At 45.9% G+C, this 25241-nt stretch overlaps 1 protein-coding gene across 1 annotated transcript in view; it reads right to left on the bottom strand.

Moving 5' to 3' along the window:
• The window catches only part of SMAD6 (SMAD family member 6), a 74582-nt gene extending 64421 nt beyond the window's left edge, over positions 1 to 10161 (bottom strand). The window contains exon 1 of the mRNA XM_083371576.1: positions 8735 to 10161. Within this exon, the coding sequence (XP_083227702.1) occupies positions 8735 to 9449 (715 nt within the window). The 5' untranslated portion in view covers positions 9450 to 10161. The remainder of the gene's footprint in view (positions 1 to 8734) is intronic.
• Between the last annotated feature and the right edge of the window lie 15080 nt (positions 10162 to 25241).

Below are 25241 nucleotides of genomic sequence, written 5' to 3'. Positions count from 1 at the left end.
GTGAGACATTTGTTAAGAGAGTTTTGCCCTATTTTATTACATTTCTTACCACAGTTATTAAGTGAATCACTGCAGTTGTAAGTTAGTAAACTGGTTGTTAAGTGAATCCAGCTTCTCCATTGACTTTGCTTGTCATAAAATTGTAAAAGGTGACCTTGGGACACTGCAAACATCATAAATATGAACCAGTTGCCAAGCACTTGAATTTTGATTACAAGGCTATGGGGATGCTGCAAAAGTTGTAACTGTGAAAAATGGTCACGTCACTTTTTTCAGTGCTTTTGTAAACTTTGAACAATCACTAAATGAGCTGTTGTAAATCAAGGACTACCTGTAGTTAGTTTTCTCCATGCTGGTTGAAGAGGTAGTCCCTAAATTTAGAAATTTCTTCCCATGTGCCTGGAAAATTACCAGCTTTTGCTGAGATCAAAGTATCTTCCTCACACTTCCAGAGCAATACAAGAACACAGACCCTGTTAACAGTGACACTGTTTTCAACTAGTAATAGCTTATTCCAGGGGTTTTAAACTGCTGGTTTCATGATACTGAAGCCGTGCCCACCCCATTGCTGGAAATGCAAAGAGTCTCGATACGTCACGCCACGTCACATGACATGGCAAGTTTGACACCTGTGGCTCATTCGTATGTTCATTAGCGACAGAGTCTTAGTTTGGACAATGGACCAAATCCAGACCAAACATATGGTTTAAGAGAATGTGTGAATCCATTAAATGCCTTTTTTTTTTGCTTTTAAGAGCATCAAAGGGACCTGTAATTGTGGTCCATGGTTCCCAAAAACTTGAGTTAATTCAAAAAACTACAACGAAAGATCTGGTTTTCAACAACACACAGCCTAAAATGCACTGGGTTAAAGGATCTGCATGTTGTGCAAATCCAACCAGAAGGTTTGATTGATGGTTCAGGTGTTTTAAGAATTTGTGCAACTGAGCTAATTCAGCAAACCATCTATTATTGCATTGGGTAAACACAGCCCAGAGCTCAGCAAGGAACTAAAATAGTCAGAACTGACTACCAAACAAAACTGATTTAACTCTGAAGTAGAAAAATTTGAAACAACAGTTACTTTTTTGGCAAACCAACACTTCCTCTGGATATGTCCAACCATGCTCAAGACAGCCAAAACTTTCCTCTTAAGTTTCTGTGCCTCTATTACAAGAAACACGGTATTTGGTAATACGGTAATAGTCAAGGGAAAGAATTCCATCACTCCCGATAGGAAAGATACAAAAGGCTGAATTCAGAGCATAACAGGAAAAAAAATGGTATTGCAAAAAAAAAATGAAGGAAAGCTCGTCTCCAAATCGACTTACAGCTTTAAGAAAAAGGAAAATTGCTAACAGCGATGTTAGGGTCCTTGGAGTCCCCCCCCTACACACTTTAAATGACATTTAAAAAAAATAGAAGAGAGAAAGCAGCTCCCCACTCTTTCACAAACATGCTTATGAGATCCAGGCTATCACAACTTGCACCCAAGAAACAGTCTCCTGCATTCTTACTCAGTTCCACATCTAACTGCATTATATTACTGGAGCAAGAGAAAAATTCATAAAAACCATGACATTCAGGCTCAGGTAGCTGGTTCTTCTTCTCCCTTACAGGTTTGGCAAGTTTGAAAAACACGTTTGCAAAAGGAGGTTAAAAAAAACTTGCCATAAAGATCTGCTTTTAAAAATAAGAGGCGCTGCTGCTTTAAGACAGGCCGTCAGATACAAGGGCCAGTCACGCTGGCGCCAGCCAAATGCAAACTGCATATTATCACCACTTCTTCACCTAAATAGTGGGTTTGGGGGTGTGTGGAAGAGAAACTCCTTCAGAAGTAAGGGGGAAGCTTTCTAAGCACAATTTCAAAATGATCTCAATTGAAAGGGGATAATAACGCCAGGCCAAAAGAGAGGGATTTGCCTACGTGTGTTTTCTCTGCAATTGCCATCTGTTTTTGCCTGAACAAACCAGTGATTTTCACTACCTCCAAAACCTTTTGTCTCCTTTAGTTATAAATCCAGGGATTTCCAACTTTGGCAACTTTTAAGATCTGTGGGCTTCAACTCCCAGAATTCCCCCAGCCTGGAATTCTGGGAATTGAAGTCCATGGGTCTTAGTTGCCAAGGTTGGACACCCTTCTTATAATAAAAAACAAGAGTACAGGTAGCCCTCAACTTACAATTACAGTTGAGCCCAAAATATCTGTGGCTGAGAGAGTTGTTGCAAGTGAGTTTTACCCATTTTATGTCCTTTCTTCCCACCGTTATTAAGTGAATCACTGCAGTTCAGTCAGTAATCTGACTTTCCCATTGACTTTCCTTGTCAGAAGGTCACAAGAGGGGATCATCACATGACCTCGGGACACTGCAACCGTCATAAATAGGAGTCAGCTGACAAGTGAATTTTGATCACGTGACCATGGGGATGCTGCAACAGTCGTAAGTGTGAAAAATAGTCATAACTCCTTTTTTTCCAGTGCCACTGTAACTTTGAACAGTCACTAAACACACTGTTGTAAGGCTAGGACTACCATTAATTTTCTGGATACAACCGCTGTTTTTGAAAGAAAGCAAGGCAGGAAAGGCCACCATTTTACAAAGGAACTTTCTAGGAGTCAATTCTCCAAAGTTTTAAAAAGTTTAGAAAGACAGAGGAAGAAGCAAGGGGGGCCCAGTCTTCTGAACTCAAGCTGTTCTCATTACAATCCTCGGTGGTATAAACAGAGGCACAGAATCAAAATCACGTGAAGCACTAGTACCGCTTTATAAAGCCTTACTAAGGCCACACCTGGAATACTGCATCAAGTTTTGGTCACCACATTACAAAAAAGATGTTGAGACTTTGGAAAAAGTGCAGAGAAGCGCAACTAAGATGATTAAAGGCCTGGAGACAAAAACATATGAAGAACAAGTGCAGGAATTGGGTATGGGTTGTCTAGGGAAAAGAAGGACTAGGGGAGATATGATAGCAGTACTCCAGTATTTGAGGGGCCGTCACAAAGAGAGGGTCAACTTATTTTCCAAAGCACCTGAAGGCAGGACAAGTAGCAATGGATGGAAACTAATCAAGGGGAGAAGCAACCTGGAATTAAGGAGAAACTTCCTAACAGTGAGGACAATTAACCAGTGAAAAGCTAGTTGTGGATACTCCATCACTGGAGGTTTTTAAGAAGACAGCCACCTGTTTGAAATGGTATAGGGCAGGGGTAGGCAATCTCGGCTCTTTTATGACTCATGGACTTCAACTCCCAGAATTCCTGAGCCAGCTGTTTCAGGAATTCTGGGAGTTGAAGTCCATGAGTCATAAAAGAGCCAAGGTTGCCTACCCCTGGTATAGGGTCTCCTGCTTGAGCAAGAGGTTGGACTAGAAGACCTCCAAGGTCCCTTCGAGCTCTATTCTGATTCTCTCCACCTTTTGAAAAACTGCCAATCGATGTTAAGAGCTCCTTGCTGCCAAAGGAAAGTATAAAATTGGACAAGTGCTGGTTGATCCGCCTGCCTCCCCTTCCCCTCCCTTGGATTTAGCCCTGCTCCAGTGAACAGCAGCTATTCTGCTTCAGCCACAGTGCAGGGGGTGGCTGGTTTGCCGGCTGGAGAGCCCTCCCCCATTTTACTTGCCCCTTCAGCAAGGCACTGCAGAAACTTTCAACTGAGCAAGCAAAACAAGAATTTTTTTGTTCAGCCCCAAGAAAAGAATTTAATTGCACATAAGTAGGAGGTGCAATGCTGTTGGCTTCCGGGTCTTTATTATGGGTTTCTTCTTACCAGCCAGCCTGGAATCTAACAGATCCCATTCCCGCAAAAGTTTCCCCTCACCCTCTCTCAGGAAAATCCATTGCTTTCTTCCTTTTAATACCAGTCCGATAGAAAAGTTAACTCTTTGCTGGCTGGAATCCAGCCATGGCTGCAGGTTTCTGATTCTTTTCCATCAGGAATTTGGAAACGACCATCCTTCAAGTAAAATGCAAATAAAGACAAGCTTTGCTTGGATTTTTGGATTTTGCATAAATCATACTTTGCCTTTCAATGGATAGTTCAAAGGCTCAAACCTATGATGAACAGTTCCAAGAACTGGGTGTCTAGTCACAAAGAGAAAGATTATGGGTGACATGATAGCTGTCTTCCAATATTTGAGGGGCTGCCACAAGGAGGAGGGGGCCAAGGTATTCTCCAAAGCACCAGAAGGCAGGACAAGAAGCAACGGATGGAAACTAATCAAGGAGAGAAGCAACCTGGAATTAAGGAGAAACTTCTTGAAGTGAGGACAATTAACCAGTGGAAGGGCTTCTATCCAAAAACTGTGGGTGCTCCAACACTGGAGGCTTTCAAGAAGAGACTGGACAGCCACTTTGTCTGAAATGGTATAGAGCCTCCTGCTTGAGCAGGGGGTTGGACTAGAAGACCTCCGAGGTCCCTTCCAACCCTGTTATTCTCTTAAAGAGTTGGCCAGCAAAGTTCAGCCAGAGAGTTTCCTTTATCACACATCAGCAACCAGGTTTCACCAGTTTTAAAGCCTGTGGATTGTGCAAAAAGGGAGGTGGGGGCAGCCACCCAAAGGGCACCCAGTCAGAAAGACAGGAGCCAGACCAGCTGGACCAGTAAGGAGAGATCCTAGCAATTGTGATTTGGCAACATCTGCAAGGCCCAAGTTCTTGATCCTCATGTAAAGTATTGTCTGCAGCCAGACTGGGACTGAACTGAATTCCCCCCTCAGCTATTAAGACTTTTTAGCATAAACTGTGTGTGCCGGGCCCTGTACAAAATAATGCCATGCCAAAATTCTTGACAAAAGCAGAATTTTGGTGAATTCAGAAGCAAAATCCGTAACAGAAAGATGAGGTGGAGGGAAAAGTTATTTCCCTATTTCCCTAGAACAGAACTACATATTCCTTATTCCTAATCATTTTGGGGAGGGGGGTAGACCGTTTGCAGGCTCCAAATATTTATCTAAACATGTCGACAGTGATGCTTTAACAGCCAGAAACAGCAAATGAGGAAGCAAATCAGATTCTGCCCTACTTCAGATAAAAAATCTGCAGGATGAAATCTCCATCCAAATCACTCCCTGAGCTGACACAGGGGACAGAAATAAATTCCATTTGCTGTAGAACTTTTCAGATGGTAGGTATCATTAATGCCTCTTTCTTTCTTTCTTTCTTTCTTTCTTTCTTTCTTTCTTTCTTTCTTTTTTCTTTCTTTCTTTCTTTCTTTCCTTCCTTCCTTCCTCCCTCCCTCCCTCCCTCCCTGCTATTCCATCTCCCTCTCTCTCTCTTCTTCTCCCTCCCTCTTTGCTTTAGATACTGGCACAAGTTCCAAACCAAAGAATCTCTAAAACACAACAGGCCTTACCTGGGAATTACTCAAAGGCTGATCAAGAGTTAACTGTTGTGTGTAAAACTAGCTGCAGCAATGCCCAAAGTTTAGCCAGACACTAGATTCTTAAAGAGCTCTGAAAGAATCAAGACTGACCCAGTTTCAAGAAAACCATAAAACCAAGAGGAGATCAAATATAAATATAAATCCATGTCATATGGGGAATGAATAGTTTGAGATCAGAGATTTGTAACTTTCATGGGGGAGATTTAAGTTGCACCCCAGAAACTCATCAAGGCTAGATAAAATTATTTTTTGCAATTAAGTTTCATTACACTGAGCAATTTTCTTATGTCACATTAAAAATTGCAACTGGGTGGCAACTTCAGGAGAGATGCAGACTGCACAAACGTCTTAGGACTTAGGGCCTTCGTGTTCTTCAGGTTGTCTGTTGGTCCTAGATGTGGGGGATGATTTCTTTAACATGACACAAACTGGTGCTCAATTCCATCTTAAAGTATTCAGGCAAACACTACCCAGTCTGAGCAGTAAAGCAGAGTTAAAGAGTCAAGCTAGCAATGGTCCAATTGTTGGAAAAAGATCATTTCTGTCCTAGTGACTTCAGAGCATCTTCTGGAGCAGTGTTTCTCAACCTTGGTCAGCTGGGGAATTCTGGGAGTTGAAGTCCACCCATCTTAAAGTGGCCAAGGGTGAAAAATGCTGCTCTGAAGTCATCCAAACTTCATTGTGGACAGGTTTCTATCACCAACAGTGGCTGGGTGATGCCATGAAGATGCTGTCAGTTGCTGGGGTGATAATGGCCTAGGACAGTGTTTCTCAACCTTGGCAACTTGGTGGGTGGACTTCAACTCCCAGAATTCCCTAGCCAGCTACAGACACAGAAACTCAGGTAGATGACTTGGGGCCAATCTTATTATTTTGCTTTAATCTGTCTCACCAAGATTGTTGTTGGGGAAAATAAAATTAGTGAAGTGCCTCCTTGTGAGTGCTCGGGAAAAGGCAGGACATAAAATTCAGTGAATGAATAAAACCATACAGTTGCCACAAGTAGCATCATGACTAAAGACTCAGTTTGGATTATGCATGTTCGTTCTTGATTTCTCAAGAATTGGGTGACTATCAGACTGCTGAAAGCCTTGAGAGAGCACTGCAGGTTGGGGTTTTAAAATTCTCTAGATACGGAATTTTCCAAACATCCAAATCATGGCTTCATTTTAGGATCAAGCTATAACATGGCTTCCTAATCCATTCCTTTTCAGGGCTAAGTTCAAAGGGTGAACTTGGTCTTGGTTTATTTACAGATTTGATTTATATGGCTGCCCATCTCACACAAATCCAGTACACATGTCAAAAAAGAATATATAAACATATAAAATACAATTATTCAACAAATCCCAGCTTAAAAGAAACCATGGTACAAGTAGCCCTTAACTTAGGACAGGGGTAGGCAACCTCGGCTCTTTTATGACTCCTGGACTTCAACTCTGGGAGTTGAAGTCCAGGAGTCATAAAAGAGCCAAGGTTGCCTACCCCTGACTTAGGACAATTGAACCCAAAATGTCTGTTGCTAAGTGAGATAGTTATTAAGTGAATTTTGTCTCATTTTATGTTTCTTGCTACAGTTGTTAAGTGAATCACTGTTGTTAAGTTAGTAACACAGTTGTTAAATGAATCTGCTTTCCCATTGACTTTGCTTGTCAGGTGGTCGCAAAAGGAGATCATGTGACCCCAGGAAGCTGCAACAGGTCATAAATACATGCCAGTTTCCAAGTCTCTGAATTTTGATCCCATGATGGGGATGCTGCAAAGGTCGTAAGTGTGAAAAACACTCCTAGGTCACTTTTCTCAGTGACATAACTTTGGTCATTAAACGAACTCTTAGAAGTTGAGGACTACCTGTATAATGCAACCTATAGTACCAGTAGATGAGAGTAAACAAACACTGTGGGGCTGAATGCTTCCAGCATGCTTAGTGTTTACAAAGAAGTTCTCTGCCTGGAGGGAAGGGGGGAAGTTTCTACCAGCAGTAATTCACCCATTCAAGGAGCTACCAGATGCTCCAGTTCTCAAGTGAAGAATCTTCATGTATGAAAAAAATCTTGATTCAGTGCAAAACTGAACTACGTAGGGCAAATGTTTTCTGAAGGCACATGGCATTTGCCTCCAAAGAGCATCTTTTAAGGGAATCTGAGATGATGAAAAAATAGAAGGTCACCCCTTGCTGGGGCATCTCGGAGTCTTGGAGGTTTCCAAAACTACCATTCTTGAATGCCACTTGCTAGAAACCACAACTTCTAATTTTCACAAGGTGGGCAAAGTAAATTTAAGCTAACATTTCCAGCTGAAGAAAGCACAGTAGAGGAAGTTGCCAACTGCCACAAGAAAGGTCCTGAAGCTCAGGGCTTCTTGGAATAATCCTCAGAAGAGCATTCTGCAAATGCTTTTAGGTGATTAAGACACACAAGGACCTCAAGAGGCACTTCATGAAGTTTCAGAACACAATTAAATCCTTTCCAGTCTCTTTATCAAGGGCTTGGGCGGAGCTCCAGGACTGCTCAAACAGAGGAAGAAGAGATGGCATCTGTCTCCTCCAGAAATGGAAATCACATTGTAGCAAAATCCATCACCCCCCCCCCCCGCCATGCAGTTGGGGGCCCCTCAAGACAGAGCTGCAGAATCCTTGCCTGTCCAGACCTGTTAGGGTCAGCATTCCCAGGGTGGGTGGGCGGGGCTAGAGGCAAGGGAGGTGGGGCTACAGAGGGGTCTCTCCTCCTTGTTCAGAGTGCAAGAGGAGGGGAGGGAGACATTTGCCTCCAGATCACCCCCTCCCCTCCCCAGGGTGAGCTTCCCCCCCTCTTTTGGAGCCAGCCCAGAGCCAAAAGGGAGATTGATTTTAAATGGTACAAGTAATGTTTTGGGGAGGGCGGGGGGGGGGAATCGTGGCCCAATGGAGTCCAGGCTGGCCCATCAGCACCTCCATCTCCAGAGGCTTCCCTGCCCACGACCTGCATTTCCTCCAGTGGCTTTAATGGGAGTTACAAGGGCTCCGACACCCATTTGAGCAGAGTCGCTGGCTAAGATCAGGCCGAATCGGCCTCGTCCGGCTTTCTCCGGCCTGCACCACACAACACCCTTCTGTCGGGAAAGCGGGTCGCTGCTCCCAACAAGATTTGCTTAGTCTGGACAGGATGCATCACAACTTCACACTAAACAATCACGAGCCACAACCCTAGCCCAAAGGCCCGCCACTACCATTCTCATCCTCGAGGGCAGCCAGGCCCAGAGGGCGGCGGGACCAGTCCAGGGACCCCGCCGCATTGGGGAAAGCAGCCCCCGACCCGCCAGGTGATCAGCCGGGCGCTCCCTCCCCGCCGGCCCCGCGCAGGAAGGCGCCTTACCTGGCCCGCACAGCCGGCTGAAGTGGTAGGGGTTGCAGCAGACGGTGGGCTCGTCGGGGAGGCCGAAACTCCGGCACTCGCACAGCGGCTTCAGCTCGGCGGGGCACTGGAGGTCCGGCCAGCGGAAGAGTTTGCCCAGGAGCAGCTGCGGCGGGGCCGCCTGGCCGCCGAGCCGCACCTCCAGTTCGGCCCGGGGGACCAGGACGCAGCCGCTGGGCATCCCTCCGCGAGACTCGACGGCCTCCAGCAGGCTGTCCAGGGAGCGCTCCTTGAGGCGCTTCAAGAGCGCGTAGGTGACGGCCTTCAGCTCCTGCTCCAGCAGCGCCAACCTGGAGCGCCCTTCGCTGCAGGAGGCGCCGTCCGCGCCCCGCTCCTTGAAGAGACAGCAGCCCACCATTTGGCCGTCGTTCTCCTGTGCCCACCAGCCGGCCTCCTTCGGGCCTCCGCCCTCGGCCTCCTGCGCCGCCACTTCTCCCGCCTCCTCCAGAAGGTCGCCGTCTTCGCGCACCATGGACCGCTCCGGAGCGCCCGGCTCCTCGACGGTGTCTCCGCAGGTCACCGGGCGCCTCCCCTCGCGCCCTCCAGGCTCATCGCTCTTCCTGAGGCTGCCGCTGCCCGCATGTCCTCCTCCCGGTCCTCCTCCGCCGCCTCCGTCGGGGAGGACCCGACTTCGCCAAAGTCGCCGCACAAGCCCTGCCCGTTTGGACCTGAACATGCGCTTCGCCCGGGCTGCCGTTCGCTGGCTCCGGGTCAGACCCTCCCGGATGGGCGCCGCATGAAGGAGCGCTAGCGAGGGCGGCTGCGGCTGCTTCTACCGCCGCAGCGTCGGCGGCCTCGGCGCCCGGAGCAAGGGCTCGCACGGCCGGCCCAGCCAATCGCCCAGGGTCGGCAGCCGCGCTGCCGCATCAGGAAGCGCAGCAACTGCATAGAGCGCAGCCCCGCAGGCCGACGGCGCGGGAAGGGCAGCCAAAGCGCCCGGCCGGTCGGAGCCGCCGCCGCCCCCCGCCCCCTCGGCTCTCTCTGCACGAAGGCGCAGCGGCCGAGACGGCTCCTTCCCGGAGGCACCGCAGTCGGGAAGGCCGGCAACTTCCAAGCGGCGTCGGCGCTCCCGCTCGTCTCCCTCGACGGCGGGCTCTTCCTCGGCAGGACCGCTTACAAAGTTGCCCGGACTTGACCAGGGAGCAGGAGGCCGCCTCTCGGGCTCGGTGGCGGGCCGGCGCAGCCCGGCATAGCCCGGCCGGGCGCAGCGATCCCCGTCCCGGGGCGAGCCGGCGAAGCGGCGCCGCAGGGGCTCCCGTCCGCGCGCGCAGTCGAGCCCGGCGGGGCGGCGGCGCTTTCCGCGGGCGACGGGGCTTCCCCGGACGAGCGAACGGGAGAGGCGGGCGAGCGCGGCGCCGAGCCTGCCCGTCCTCCCTCGCGTTGCTGGCTTTTTTGTTCTCCTGCACGGAGCGCTCGGGGCCCCCTCGGCGAGCGCGGAGTCATTGGCTCCCTCCCATCATGTGCCAGTCTAGACACTTTGGCGGCGCGGGCGGGTTGCGCAAACAGGCGCTCGAGTTTCTTCCCTCTTAAAGGAAAACGCCTCCAGCCGCCGCCGCCTGCCGCCCCCCCCCGCCCCTCCGCTTTGGTCCTCCGGCCCCGGGGAGGGAGGCCAGGCGGCGAAGGGCAGGGAGGCGAGCGAAGCCAGAATGACAGACTCGGAAGGGACCTCGGAGGTCTTCTAGTCTAGCCCCCTGCTCAAGCAGGAGACCCTATTCCATTCCGGACAAGTGGCTGTCCACTCTCTGCATGGAAAACCTCCAGCGATGGAGCACCCAAAATTTCTGAAGGCGACCCACTCCACTGATTAATTGATCTCACCGTCAGAAAATTTCTTCCTAGTTGGATCTCTCCTTGATTAGTTTCCATCCGTTGCTTCTTATACTGCTTTCTGGTGCTCTGCAGGGCTTCCTCAGAGCACCGGCATGGTCCTGACTCCTGGGGGGAATGGAGGGGCAACCGGGGAGGTCGAGGCAGGAACCTGAGGGTCCCCTTTTGTTCGACTCCTTGTCTCTGGCCTTTCTCTTCCCCCCCCCCCAGAAGTCCCTGGGATTCAGTTAGGGGTCTCCTCCTTTGATGCTCACAACAATCCTTCAAGGAAGATCAGGCTAGAAGAAAATGACACTTAGCTTTTTTAGCTATCAACTGTGCTGATCAGAAAAGAGTACAACGTGGTTGTTACTGCGGGGGGACCACCAGGAAATTACTGGGGTGGGGAACCACCAGGAAATCCCGGGGCTGCAGCCTAGACTAGAGTTGAAAAAACTTTCTAGAAGGGGGCAAATAGAGAATGGGTGATGACATAATGGGGGACCTCACTCAGGATGGGATAAAACTTTAGGAGCGAGGGCACACCCCAAGGGCCCAAATGAAACCCACTGTATTCATGTATAATATTCATTTGGGCATTTTTTAATGTTGGTAAGTTTCTGGCTTAGCACATAGCATGAATACAGCCCATTTAGTCAGTTTGCTGTATTGTGCAACCTTTTAGGATTCATTGAGCAACAATTTAAACCTGCAAGCATCATGGGGGAGCAAATAAATGATATTGGAGTAAGGGGAGACTTGGGAGATAAATTGCTGTTCATCTCTGGAACATTGCATGATACATAACAGAATCTGCAACATATACCCTGTTCATAAATATAATTAACTGCTATTTATCATTCCACCTTCATTTGGGTTTCATTGTGCATACAAGAATTTACAATGTCATAAGCCAGTCTTTTTCAAACTTGACAATTTTATGATGTGTAGACTTCAACTCTCAGAATTTCCTGGCCAACTTCTTTAAAGTTGCCATGTTTTTAAAAAAAATTGTCACAGGTGTCCCCTTTCCCAAATTTAATCTCACAGCAGTCCTGCCAGGTAAGAAAAGCTGAAAGGTAAAAACAACAAAGGAGACCCCCTTCGCTCCAGAGTTTAGGGTTAGGCCTCTGCCCATTTTCCCCAACCAGATGCCCTCCAGGTAGCACATCTGGTTGGGTCCAAATTGGGGAAGGTTACACACCCTCCCTAACATGCCATAACTTCTTCCAGCGAGAAGCATGAGCAAGGAACGTTCAAGTTTTAATCTAGTGGGACACATAGTTGGAGTCCTGAGCATTTGGTCATTCTAGAGAGGATGGGTTTTCAAACTTTTTTTAGGCTGCGCAAAAAACCTTCAATCAAGAGACAAAGCTCTACTCATAGGAAAGTGGTTTTGTTCAAGTGAACCCTTGTGGTTTCTGCCCTTGGTCTCTCAGGGAACCCAACAAGTTCTCGCACAACCCTAAAGATCCACAGAATACAATTTGTAAATACCCTGGGCCAGGAATGGGCAACCCACGGCCCCTTTATGTCTATGGAGATTCTCAGTCATCAAGGTCATAGTTGTCTCAAAGGTGCTTCTTCAAAAGGCAACCAGACTTTTTTTTCCTTGAGAAAAAGAAGACATTTTGCAGATTCAGTTGTTAAGTGAATCTGCCTTCCCCATTGTCTTTGCTTGTCAGAAGGTCACAAAAGGGAATCACGTGACCCAGGACACTGGAACAATTGTATGTATAAGCCAGTTGCCAAGTGTCTGAATTTTGATCAGATGCCCATGGGAGTGCTACAATGATCGTGTGAAAAACAGAAGTCACTTTTTCCAGTGCCGTTGTAACTTCAAACAATCACTTAGTGAACAGTTGTACATTGAGGATTACCTGTCCTGCAAAAGATCCCATAATCTCTTGGAAATTCTGATCCTCCTGTCCTGATTGTTCACCACCCCCTCCCCGCAAAGGAAGCACAGCCCATAATCTGCAGACACTCCTTTCTCTGTTCCAGCTCAGAAAGCCAGGCTTGCTGTTTTTTTACAGCCTCTATAACACCTCATTACAAACTCTGCACTGTCAACAAAGGTGGTGACACCAGGCCTGACTTAATAAGGAAGCAACAGCTCGGAAGCTTCGGACCTTGGAAAGCAGGGCTGAAAGGGCCCTCCAGCTGCCCGCAGGCTGGAATATAGTGAGACAGATTTTAAAATAACCTAACATGCAAATTTGGAATCTTGAGCGGTTTGGGAGTTGTTCTGTTTGTGGAATAGTGTGTTTAAGTGTCTCTCTGTGTGCATCTGTATGTTTAAAAGTCTCATTGTATTTGGATGTAAACTCAGGTCTAACCTTATTTGGTTCCCAAATTACAGAGAAGTATCAATTATCACTTTACTGGGGCTAAATTATCTTGAACCCTAAAAAAATACAGTGCTGTAATACAAACATCTAATCCTGACAAATCCTTATTTGTTAACCAGATCTACTTTACCATGATTTTGCAAGCAACCACAATTGATTAGGTTCACACAGTAGGGTAAACAAAAACCAAATGTTTAATGCAATGTGTGAAACTGACTATAAATACTGTAAGATGTGCACTTTGTACTAAGATGTAGTTTGTTTAACCATGAAATGCTGTGTCAGTTGTAACAGGCACAATTCACACATGCACTAATTCTGCAAAGCTAAAACCAAACAAACCACACTAAAACTTAATGGGGTGGTAAACCATAGAATCCCAGGGCTCAAAGGGATCTTGGAGGTCTTCTAGTCCAGCCCCCTGCCCGTATACTTTGCCAGCCCAATGACTGCCCAATCTTTTCCTCCAAGAACCAAATGCTTGATTTTTTCCCCCCAGATTCTCCCCCAGTATTTATTATATGTAAGTGTAGTGTAAACCAGGAGATTCAAAGAGGTTTTGGCAAGAAAATTTAATAGGAACTTTCACTGTTCAAAAAACACATAGTCCTTGATTAACAAAATTCATTTAGCGACCTTCAAAGTTACAACAATACTGAAAAGACTGAGTTAAGTCTGATCTTTGCACTAATGACCATCACATCATTCCCACAGTCCTGTGATCAGACTTAGGGTGCTTGGCAACTGGCATGTATTTATGATGGTTGCACTGTCCTGGGTCATGTGATCACCATTGGCAAGCTTCCCATCCAGCTTCCAACAAGCAAAGTCAACTGAGAAAGCTGGATTTGCTTAACTTCAGTAATTGCTTAAAACCCATGGCAAAAAGGTCATAAAATTGGGGATGACAACTCACTTAACAACCAGGGCTTTTTTTCTCATAGAACGCTCAGAACGGAGTTCTGGCACTTTTTTTGGATGGAACCTTGTAAGGTAGGCAAGGCGGGTTGTATGACATGTGTGAGTTCTGGCACCTTTTTCTTTTACAAAAAAGCACTGTTAACAACCATCTTACCTAGCAACAGAATTCTGGTCCCAATTGTGCTCATAAGTCAAGGACTACCTGTAAATAAGTGGCTTTCTTGAAGTTAATGCCAGCAAAACTCAGATTTTAATTGGAGGCTTTTGGAAAGGTGCTGTGAAACGTGACGGCAGTGTTTCTCAACCTCTTAACTTTGAGTTGTGTGGATTGGGAATTGGGATGCCGGCTGGGGAATTCTGGGAATTATAGTTTACACATCTTCAGTTTCACTAAGGTTGAGAAACACTGCCTGAGGGACCTTGATCTGGTCATTCTTGAAATGTTCCCTCCTTGGTCAGACTTTACTGGTCTGCTCAAGTGATGAAAACATGTAGTTCTTAGGCAAGAGGCCTGAGGTGAGCAGGCTGTCTTGGGAAATCAAAAGAATAATGAAACACCGGTCTCAAATAGCTTCTGTGTGGTTGCATTAAAAACTCCGGGGTTGGGGGGGGTAGGAAGAAAAGCCACCTGAACATAAAGGAAAATGTTTGTTTGAAAAAGGGAAACATTTCCCTAGCTCAGTGTTTCTCAGCCTTGGCAACTTTTAAACTTTGTGGACTTCAACTCCCAGAATTCCCCAGCTGGCATAGCTGGCTGGGGAATTCTGGGGGCTAAAGTCCACACATCTTCAAGTGGCCAAAGTTGAGAAACACTGTGACCTAGCTTATTGAACTATTTGTTCTTTTTGAAACCTTGAAAGTGTGGGGTTGGGCAGACCCCTATTTCGTCCCTTGCAGAATTCAAACGTGAAATGTTTTAACGGTGTTTCTGTAGGGCCTCAGGGAAGCCGCCTTGAGCTGTCTTAGGAAAAGCGAGATATAAATTCTGCAAATTAAAAAAATTATCCGGCGCGCCAAGAGTTAAACCGCCTTTCTCTCTCTCTTTCTCCCCCCCCCCCCAAGTCCGTGAGGCTGGGCCACGCCCCCGGGTTGATTAACTTGTTCAGGGTAGCAAAAGTTCAGGCTCCGGAAGCTCCGATTGGCCTTTGGAAGGAGGCCGCCCCGCCTCTTTGGTGTGTTGATTGGCTTGGGAGTTCCATAGACCCCCCCCCCCTCCTCCCAGAGAAGGCAGATTGCTTCTGAATGAAAGAAAGGCCTTGGCGCACCGCCCAGCGATTGCGCAATCTCCCGCCGGGCTCTTGAATGGAGGCGCCGCCACGGCCAGCGGCGGGACTTACTCGCTGGGCTTCAGCCCTACCTGGGCTGCTGAGCCGCCGGAGCGCGCTTTCCGAGCGGCCGGGCAAGGCTTGAGGAGGAAGGGTTGGGTTCGCCGGCCCGCCTGCGATATTCTCCAAAGTGGTCACGGATGCTCTTTCCTCGAGAGAGCCGTGGCACCTGTGAGTGGTGGCTCCCGAAAGGAGGGAGTGTTGTTTGGAGACACGACGGGGTGTCTCTGGGCATGTAAAACGCGCTTAGAGAGCAGATCTACAACAGGATCAATTTTAAAAAACAAAACCCTAAAACATTTGAAGAAGGGTTGCAGGATTTGGGTTTGGCTAGTTTAGTGAAAAGGAGGACCTCAGGATTCCAATATCTGAGGGGCTGCCACAGAGAAGAGGGAGTCACGCTATTTTCAAAAGCCCCCCCCCCCCCAAGGCAGGACAAGAAGCAACGGATGGAAACTAATCAAGGAGAGAAGCAACCTGGAACTAAGGAGAATTTTTCTAAAAGTGAGAAAAATTAACTGGTGGAACCGCTTCCTTCCAGAAGTTGCAGGTGCTCCATCACTGGAGGCTTTTAAGAAGAGATTGGACAGCCACCTGTCTGGAATGCTAGAGGTTCTCCTGCTTATGCAGAGGATTGGATTAGACTTCCAAGGTCCCTTCCAACTCGTATTCTGTTAAAAGCAAAAGATCCTGACTGATTTTGCTATCAACTCAGTGACCACAAAGATACACCTGATCCAGGTGGATTCATCCCCACCTGTTTCCCAGCTATGCCCCCATCACAGCTACAACTGAGTTCATCCATCCTTCTCTCTCTTTTCCCTTCCACCTTTCCTTATTCTTTGAACCTTGCTGGATGTTTGCTGCCCGCTGAGCTTGTCGATTGGAAGGTCGGCAGTTTGGCGGGTCGAATCCCGAGTGCCGTGTAGCAGAGTGAGCGCCTGTTACTCGTCCCAGCTTCTGCCAACCTAGCAGTTTGAAAGCACGTAAAAATGCAAGTAGAAAAATAGGGACCACTACGGTGGGAAGGTAACAGCATTCCGTGCGCCTTTGGCGTCTAGTCATGCTGGCCACATGACCACGGAGACGTCCTCGGACAAGCCCTGGCTCTTCGGCTTTGAAACGGAGATGAGCACCGGCCCCTAGAGTCAGAAACGACTAGCATGCATGTCCGGGGGAACCTTTACCTTTTAGGCTGGGTGGTGGAGTCTTGGGCAAACTCTCCAAAGAATCTGAGCATCATAACTTCCTCCTGCCTCCTTTGACGTAGAATAGTGTTTCTGAACCTCAGGCACTTTAAAACTTGTGGACTTGAGCTCCCAGAATTCCCCAGTCAGCATGCTGGGCACCCCCCTTTGTGTCCCCTAAGGAATTGAGAACCTGTGCAGATTTTCCAGAGCAAGGGTTATATTCCCCTAACAGGTTCCAGGCACTCTTCAAGAGTGGTCTGCATCAAACACTTGCAGTAGTCAAGAAGATGCTTCTATCTGAAAAGACCCAAGAACAGCTTAATGCCCTAGTCGCTGGAAATCTGGTGGCATGTAAATTTTAATAAATTATTAAATCAGAATCAGAATACAGCTGGAAGGGGCCTTGGAGGTCTTCTAGTCCAACCCTCTGCTCAAGCAGAAAACCCTCTACCAGGTGGCTGTCCAGTCTCTTCTTAAAGGCCTCCAGTGATGGAGCACTCACAACATCTGAAGGCAAGCTGTGCCACTGGTTGATTTTTCTCACTGTTAGGAAGTTTCTCCTTAATTGATTAGTTTCTATCCGTTGTTTCTTGTCTTGCCTTCTGGTGCTTTGGAAAGTAAGCTGACCCCCTCTTTTTGTGGTAGCCCCTTGAATACTGGAATACTGATATGTCACCCCTACTCCTTTTTTTCTCTAGACTAGCCATACCCAATTATGATAGTTGATTGCACAGTCAACCAAATGTTTAGACTGGCTTTGGCACTTTTGCCCACCTATCGGGTCCTTCTCAAGAATCTGAAATAGGCAGATGTTGTTTGATGGGGTTCTCGTTACTTGTAAGCTGTTCCAAGTAAAATTACCTTTTGCAATCGAGTGATGGTGATTTTGTCAATGCACTTCTGATATTTTGGAATTGCTTATTATTAGTGGCATTAACCTTTTTTTCTTTTGCCAAAGTTCTTTTACATCTTTTTGTAAGTCTTTATTTTGTGATTTTTCTCCAATTCTTTCTCTTTTGCTGCCTCCAGGTACTGCCATGTCCCCTATCCAGACGTTTTTTTTATCTTATCAAATTTTTATTATTGTTATGACATTAAGAGCCGTTAAGCCCCATGTAAAATTATATGTGAGCTTAGCAGAAGCTGAGTGCTTACCACACAAATCAAAGTAAATCCACAAAGGTAAAATTAATTAAAGAGCCCATATGAGCAAATTTGTCATGCTTGGACTAACTGTTGCTGCGTTTTCACTGCAGCCCTGCAGAATTTGGCCATTGTATTGATGATAGCATGATCGATGCCCGAAAGAAGATCAGTCTAAAATTCTTCAATCCTTGAGAGATTCTGCTAGGTAATGCAAGGGCCTCAGACCACCTGACTGGTTTCTTTGTTGATTAAATATTTTTAGCTGGGGAGCTGAAAAAGTCACGAATGTAGCTGCAGTGGAGTGATCCAAGTCCCGACCTTTTTAAAAAATCCCAGGTTGCACGCCTGTGATGCAGATAAAAAAGAGCAGAGTTCAGTCATGGATCACACGCTTCTGACAAGCAAAGTCAAGATTCACTTAACAACCATGGCATAAAAAGCCATAAAAATGGGTGCAGCTCACTTAACAAGCACCTTGGTTTGCTTAGCAGAGGAGATTCTGGTTCCAATTGTGCTCATAATTTTTTTGGTCCAAGTGTGTTGTGCAAAGACAGCAAATTTAGTGAAATGATTAAGCAGCTTCTTTGGGAAATAGATTCTAGCTCAAATCTGAGATGCAAAGAATAAAGATGCCACTAAATCAGGTTTATCTCGTGGTGACTTCATGGATCTAATCAGGCAGTGGTGGCCCCAAGCTCATCCTGGCTAATTTTGGAAAACTAGGCAGAGTTGGAGTCAGACCTGGTGAGAATTGGGACAGGAGACCAGCAGGGAATCATAGGGGTTTCTTTTCCCTTTTGTTCAGTCATGTCTGATTCTCAGACTGCCTGGACAAATCCCTGCAGTTTTCTTGGTAAGGTTCTTAATTTGCCATTGCTTCCTTCCTAGGGCTGAGAGAGAATGACTGGCCCAAACTCACCCAGTTGGCTTATGTGACTAAGGCAGGTCAAGAACTCACAGTCTTCTGGTTTCTAGCCCAACGTCTTAACCTCTACACCAAACTGCCTCTCAGTTTGCAGTTAGACTAGGACATTTAAAATAAAATTCCAGAAGAAGACAATAACAAACCATGTCATTGAACATGTTTTCTCCAATGAGTGGATAATATTTCATTTTATAGTACACAGAGCAGATTCTGCTTTGGGCTAATTTCTATCACATGCGGAACGGTCTTCTTCCCTCCTCTGGCAGCTTGCCTGGTTTGCTGACTGGTTGTATGGATATCTGCCAGCTTGTGGGGTCTTGATTTCAGAGGAATTTTAACTGGAGGAATTTGCTTGGGGATGTGTGACTAATTTATGTTACTGTTACATTTTTTTATTTAACTCAAGGCAGAGAACATATCCAATACACATTCCTCCTACTATTTTCCCCGCAACAATCCTGTGAGGTGGGTTGGGCTGAGAGAGAGAAAGAGAGAGAGAGAGAGAGAGAGAGAGAGAGAGAGAGAGAGAGAGAGAGAGAGAGAGAGAGAGAGCATACTTGAACTCACCATCTCCCAGCTTCTAGCCTGTTGCCTTAACCACCAGACTAGACCAAACTGGCTGTCATGTGTTGGATTCAATGCCTGGTGCTTACACAGCAACAATACAGAAGTGTATCTATCAAGGTCATCATTCTAGGGGCTGCCACCTAGTGTCTGTTCTATGCTTTTCTTTATTCTCAGTGAAGTATTGCAGAAACTAGGTATGTCTAACGAGGAGAAGGAGTAGGAGTCTTTCAATATTTGAGGGAAAGTCACGGAGAAGAGGGGGTTTAACCCTTCTCCAAAGCACCAGACGGCAGCAGAAGAAATAACAGATGGAAGATTATGAAAGAGAGATCCAAGCTAGAACTAAAAAGAAAGTGAGGACAATCAACCAGTGGAACAGAAGTTGCCTCTGGAAATTATGGGTGCTCCATCACTGGAAGTTTTCAAGAAGGGACTGGACAGCCATTTGTCCAGAATGGTAGGGTCACCTGCTTGAGGAGAGGGTTGGACTAGAAGACCTCCAGGGTCACTTCCAACTCTGTTATTCTGTATTCTGTAATATTTTAGCACCCAAAACAAACAGTGCATTGCTCTGAAGACAATCTCTTTTGTAGTACTCTGAGCCTCTGCGTGCTATAAGTAGAAGGATAGGAAACACCCCCTTCCGAATATAACTGTGTGGCCCACTTCCCAGCTCTTAAACTCACTATTGTCTATAGATTTAACCTCTTGCAGGAGTGACAAACCACAATCATTTTTTGTCATGACACTCGTGTCCTTCATAACAATGTCATTCATAAGATTTTCATTTTAAAAGAATTAGCATCATGCCTACTTCACTCTTTTTCCATCTCTGAAAAGAGAAGAGGGCAAAAGATTGTAAAGGATGTTCTCTTACCTGTCTCCAGGTGAAATAACTCTGGGGGAGGACCAGGGACATCCATCAGCATAATTCTTCAGGGATTGCATGCATTCTTTCCATGGAGATGTGCAAGAATCATAGAATTGAGAGAGAGAGATGACACCAAGCTGGCAGGAATAGCCAACACTCCAGAAGACAGTCTTAAGATACAGGAGGATCTGGACAGACTTGAACATTGGGCACTATCTAACAAACTGAAATTCAGTGGTAAAAAAAGTAAGGTTCTACATTTAGGCAAGAAAAACCACACGTATAGTATAGTATAGTATAGTATAGTATAGTATAGTATAGTATAGTATAGTATAGTATAGTATAGGTGGTACCTTGCTCAATAGTAGTAACTGTGAGAGGGATCTCAGAGTCCTAATGGACAATCACTTCAATATGAACCAGCTGTGTGCTGCAGCTGCCAAAAAAGCCAACACATTCCTAGCCTGCATTAACAGAGGAATACAATCAAGATCACTTGAAGTGTTAATACTACTTTAAAATACCTTGATAAGGCCACACTTGGAATACTGCATCCAGTTTTGGTCACCACGATGGAAAAATGTTGAGGCACTAGAAAGAGTGCAGAGACGAGCCACAAAGATGATTAGGGGACTAGAGGCTAAAACATATAAGGAACATTTGCTGGAATTGGGTATGTCTACTTTAATGAAGAGAAGGGTGAGGGGTGACATGATAGCAGTGTTCCAATATTTCAGGGGCTGCCACAAAGAAGAGGGAGTCAAGCTATTCTCCAAAGCACCTGAAGGCAGGACAAGAAGCAATGGATAGAAACTAATCAAGGAGAGAAGCAACCTAGAACTAAGGACAAAGTTCCTGACAGTTGGAACAATTAAACAGTGAAACTGCTTGCCTCCAGAAGCTATGAATGCTCCAACACTGGAATAAAAATTTCCAGAGAGAGAAGAGACCGGACAGCCAGTTGTCTGAAATGGTATAGGGTTTCCTGCCTGAGCAGAGAGTTGGACTAGATGACCTCCAGGGTCCCTTCCAACATTATTATTATTATTAATTATAGGTAGTCCTTCACTTACAACCACAACTCAGCCCAAAATTTCTGTTGCTAAGTGAAACATTTGTTAAGTGAATTGTGCCCTATTTTAAGACCTTTCTTGCCACAATTGTTAAGTGAATCATTGCAGTTGTTAAACTAGTAGCTCTGTTGTTAAGTGAATCTGGTTCCCCATTGACTTTGCTTGTCAGAAGGTCGCAAAATGGGATCACATGACCCCAGACACTGCAACCAACATAAATGTGATCTAGTTGGCAAGCATCTGAATTTTGATCACAAGACCATGGGGATGCTGCAACAGTCATAAGTGTGAAAAATGGACATAAGTTGCTTTTTTCAGTGCCTTTATAACTTTGAACAGTCACTAAATGAACTGTTGTAAGTCAAGGACTACCTGTATAGAACCATAGAGTTGGAAGGGAGTTAAGAGGTCATCAGGCTTAACCCCCTGGTTAAGACAAGATTTGCTTAACTCATCCCTGCTGGATGACTATCCAGCCACTCCATGCAATAACAACTTAATTCACTAATTGACAACTCTTTGTGTCACTAAATTCTTCTTCGTATTTAATCCAGTGTTTGTCAACCCTAGCCACTTGAAGATGTGTGGACTTCAACTCTCAGAATTCCCCAGCCAGCCTTGTTAGCTAGGACATTCTGGGAGATGAAGGCTGTACATTTCCAGTGACCAACATTGAGAAACACTGGTCTTAATCTGTACCTCCATCCTTGAAAATTAGTTCCATTAATTCTGGTAGAGCACTGAACCAGGATAATGGTCTCTCAACAAAGTAAGTTTTGATAGATTGCAAGGATGATCTTTGTGGTCCCTGCATTGCCTTAATTAGCATGACAGTCTTCTCGTTAGACCATCTGGAACAATATGTGTGCAAGAAAGAGTACAGATTGGAGGAGGCAAATGTTGAGGGTGTCTACTGAGGGAAGATGACAACTGACTGGTCAAGAACCTTTCACTGAAAAACATTCTGGCGACCTTCTTGAGCTCCATTCAGATGCAAAAATGCAACCTGATTCATTTAAAGCCCTCACTGTAACTTTGGTGAAAATCTATGGCCACTTTAGTTTACTAGTGTTTTTGGTGGCCTAGTCCCACCTTAGGTATGAAAGCCGGTTGGTGACTTTGGGCCAATCACCAGGAGACAGACCTTAGGGGTGAAAGTCAATTTGATGACTCTGGGCCAGTCACCAGCAGATGGTGAGTTATAAAGATGGGATAAAAATCAAATAAACAAATAAAACCTTGTGCAAGCACATTTCTCTGCAGTTTATTACACCTGTCAATCAGTCCTTTTGCAAGCTTCTGTGGAAACCTGAAAAACATTGCAGCTGCTTTAAGGTAGTAGCTCATCAAAAGGTACTTTTAAAGCAGACCCAGCTACTTTCAGATGACTTGCATGGTAGGAGAGGAGTGGGCTGCTTTAATGAATAGCGGAGAAATATTAGTGCTTCAGCTCTTAAGAGATTCAAGGTACTTCATGCACTCATTATTTATTAATTAAATGTAATTGCAGGGGGGGGGCGCAGTGGCACAACGATGTGGTCAAAGCCCTGCCCTTCTTTTTGCTTGTGTCTCACAATTGTGACTGGCTTTTTTGACTCCTGGTGGCCACAGCATTTGCCAGTCTTCACCTTCCTCCTCTGCTTTTCTTGCGCAGTTTCCTCAATTTCCTCTTTGATGGTCTCTCCCACCCCCCATCTCAGCGTCTGCCTTCCTTGAGCTGCTTGGAGACAGGCCGGGTTAGGCCCTCTGGCCCCGAGTTGCCATTTCTGGTCTCCCCCCAGGTCATTTCCAAAAGTTTCAGTGCACAATGGAAGAGAATTAAGACTGGGGAGACCCACAGGAAGCCGAGCTGAGATGGAAGAAGCAGATAGTCCTTCACAAAGGAGCTCAGAAACATTTTAGCAGGGCAGGGCTGGCTCTGCTTCCTTACCAAACATTCCCTATTTTAAGTTTCTTTAGGAACCAAAAATGGTCATTCAAAGCCCAAAGTGCTTTCCACCAGCTCCATTCAAGCCAGGCACCCGAGATCAAGGAAAAGAAACTCAGACCCTGCTTTTTTAAAAAAAAAAGAAAAAGAAAAGTTGAATTCTTTTAGCAAAGTCTGGTTGCAGAAACCAGAGCAATTTTGTCTCTTTAATGCAAGTGTTATTCAGAAGTAGCAGCCATGGCACTTACACATAATGTCCAAAAAGGCTCAGAGTTTTCCTTTGCCTTCTTCCCCGTCTACAGCAGTTTTTTTCAAACTTGGAAACTTTCAGACATGTAGTCTTCAACTCCCAGAATTCCCCCAGCAGCATATATGACCTTCAACTCCCAGAATTCCCTATCCAGCATGCTGAGAGTTGAATCCATATGCCTTAAAGTTGCTAAACCTGAAAACAGTGGTTACAGCAAGAATGCAAACTGACTCTTGATCCTGCTGAAACCAAATGAGCTGGCCAATTTTGAAAGAAGGCATCACGTCAAACTCTTATTCAAAACTTAGATAAGCAGCTTGGTGCTGGGGGATTCAAAGACAGAATGTCATGAGAGTCTCTCTGGCTGCTGGCCCCGTCTGGCTTGTACTTTGGTTTAAAAAAGATTATAAATACATTAGAAGCTGGCCTGCTGCAAACAAAGAGTCGGCTTCTAGCATTATCTTTATTCCCAAGAGTGCCTCTGGGCTTTGCATAATTCCTATAGGCACTTGGAAAAAATGGAAATTGACAGTGGCTGCAAATCAGGGTGTTGTCGGTCTACTCAGGACAGAGAAGAGAGTGGCAGAGGAAAGGCAGGAAGTCACCTCAATAGTTGGCATTGTAAATTTGTCTGATGGGACATGCTGTGTTTCCCAATGGCAAGTATTCTGAGCAGGGATCTTCCCTGCATCTGCCCTTTTGGGAGTGCTTGACTTCACATCTGGCAGGGGGATGGACTAGATCAGGGGTCTCCAACCCCTGATCCATGGGCCGGCAAGCAGGCCGCACAAATAAGCAAAGCTCCATCCTCAGGATGCAGGCAGTATTCAAAAACATACACTCTCTGGTCCGTGGAAAAATCTCCATGGTACTGGTCCCTGGTGCCCAAAAGGTTGGGAATCTCTGGACTAGATGACTCTAAGGTCCCTTCCAACCTTTATGTTCTGGTTCTAAGGCTCCACTTAGGCTCCCTGGCCAAAAGAGGTTTCCTACCTGGGTGTAGAGGAGGAGAGAATGGAAACTTTGCAGTGAATGATACAAAGTAAGGAGGAATTTATTTTCTGATTGGGAGACCTATAAATCAGTGGAACAGCCAGCCTCATGAAGTTGTGGATGCCTCATCGCTGGATGATTTCAAGAAAAGAAGGAACTGCCATTTGACCAGCATGGAATGAGAATTCCTGCAATGGGGAGGGTAGACTGGAAGATCTCTAAGGTCCCTCCCCAGTCTAAGATTCAATGAACACTTCCTTTTAAAAGTCACTCCACACAGTGACTTTTGGCTCAATAGAAGTAATTGTGTAGTAATTTACTACTAAGTAAAAGTAGTAAATGTTTAGTAGTAGTAGCACTAGTAATAAAAGTTTAAGTAAAGTAGTAATTTACCTGGGTCAGTAGTAGTAATTGTGAGAGGGATCTTGGAGTCCTGGTGGACAATCACTTAAGTATGGGCCAGCAGTGTGCCGCAGCTGCCAAAAAAGCCTGCATTAACAGAGGGATAGAATCAGGATTACATGAAGTGTTACACCTTGGTAAGGCCACACTTGGAATATTGCATCCCGTTTTGGTTGCCCCTATGTAAAAAAGATGTTGAGACTCTAGAAAGAGTGCAGAGAAGAGCAACAAAGAGGATCAGGGGACTGGAGGCTAAAACATATAAAGAACAGTTGCTGGAATTGGGTATGTCTAGTTTAATAAAGAGAAGGACCAGGGGTAATAAGACAGCAGTCTTCCTATATCTGAGGGGCTGTCACAAAGTAGAGGAGAGATCAACCCAATCTCCAAAGCCCCTGAAGGCAGGACAAGAAGCAACGGATGGAAACTAATCAAGGAGAGAAGCAACCTGGAACTAAGGAGAAACTTCCTGACCATTAGAACAATTAATCAGTGGGACAGCTTGCCACCAGATGTTGTGGATGCTCCAACAGAGGGTGTTCTTCATAAGAGTCTGAACAACCATTTGTCTGAAATGGTACAGGGTTTCCTGCCTGAGCAGGAGATTGGACTAGAAGAACTCCAAGGTCCCTTCCAACTCTGCTATTCCGTTCTTTTCTGTTACAGCATACCCCAGTGCAAGGAAAGAGTCTTCAGTTTATACCAGATTTTCAGCTGAGAG

The sequence above is a fragment of the Vipera ursinii genome (assembly GCF_947247035.1).
Source record: "Vipera ursinii genome assembly, chromosome: 11".
Lineage (NCBI taxonomy): Eukaryota > Metazoa > Chordata > Lepidosauria > Squamata > Viperidae > Vipera > Vipera ursinii.
Note: the sequence above shows the minus strand (reverse complement) of the source record. Positions and strands in the feature narration are given on the sequence as shown.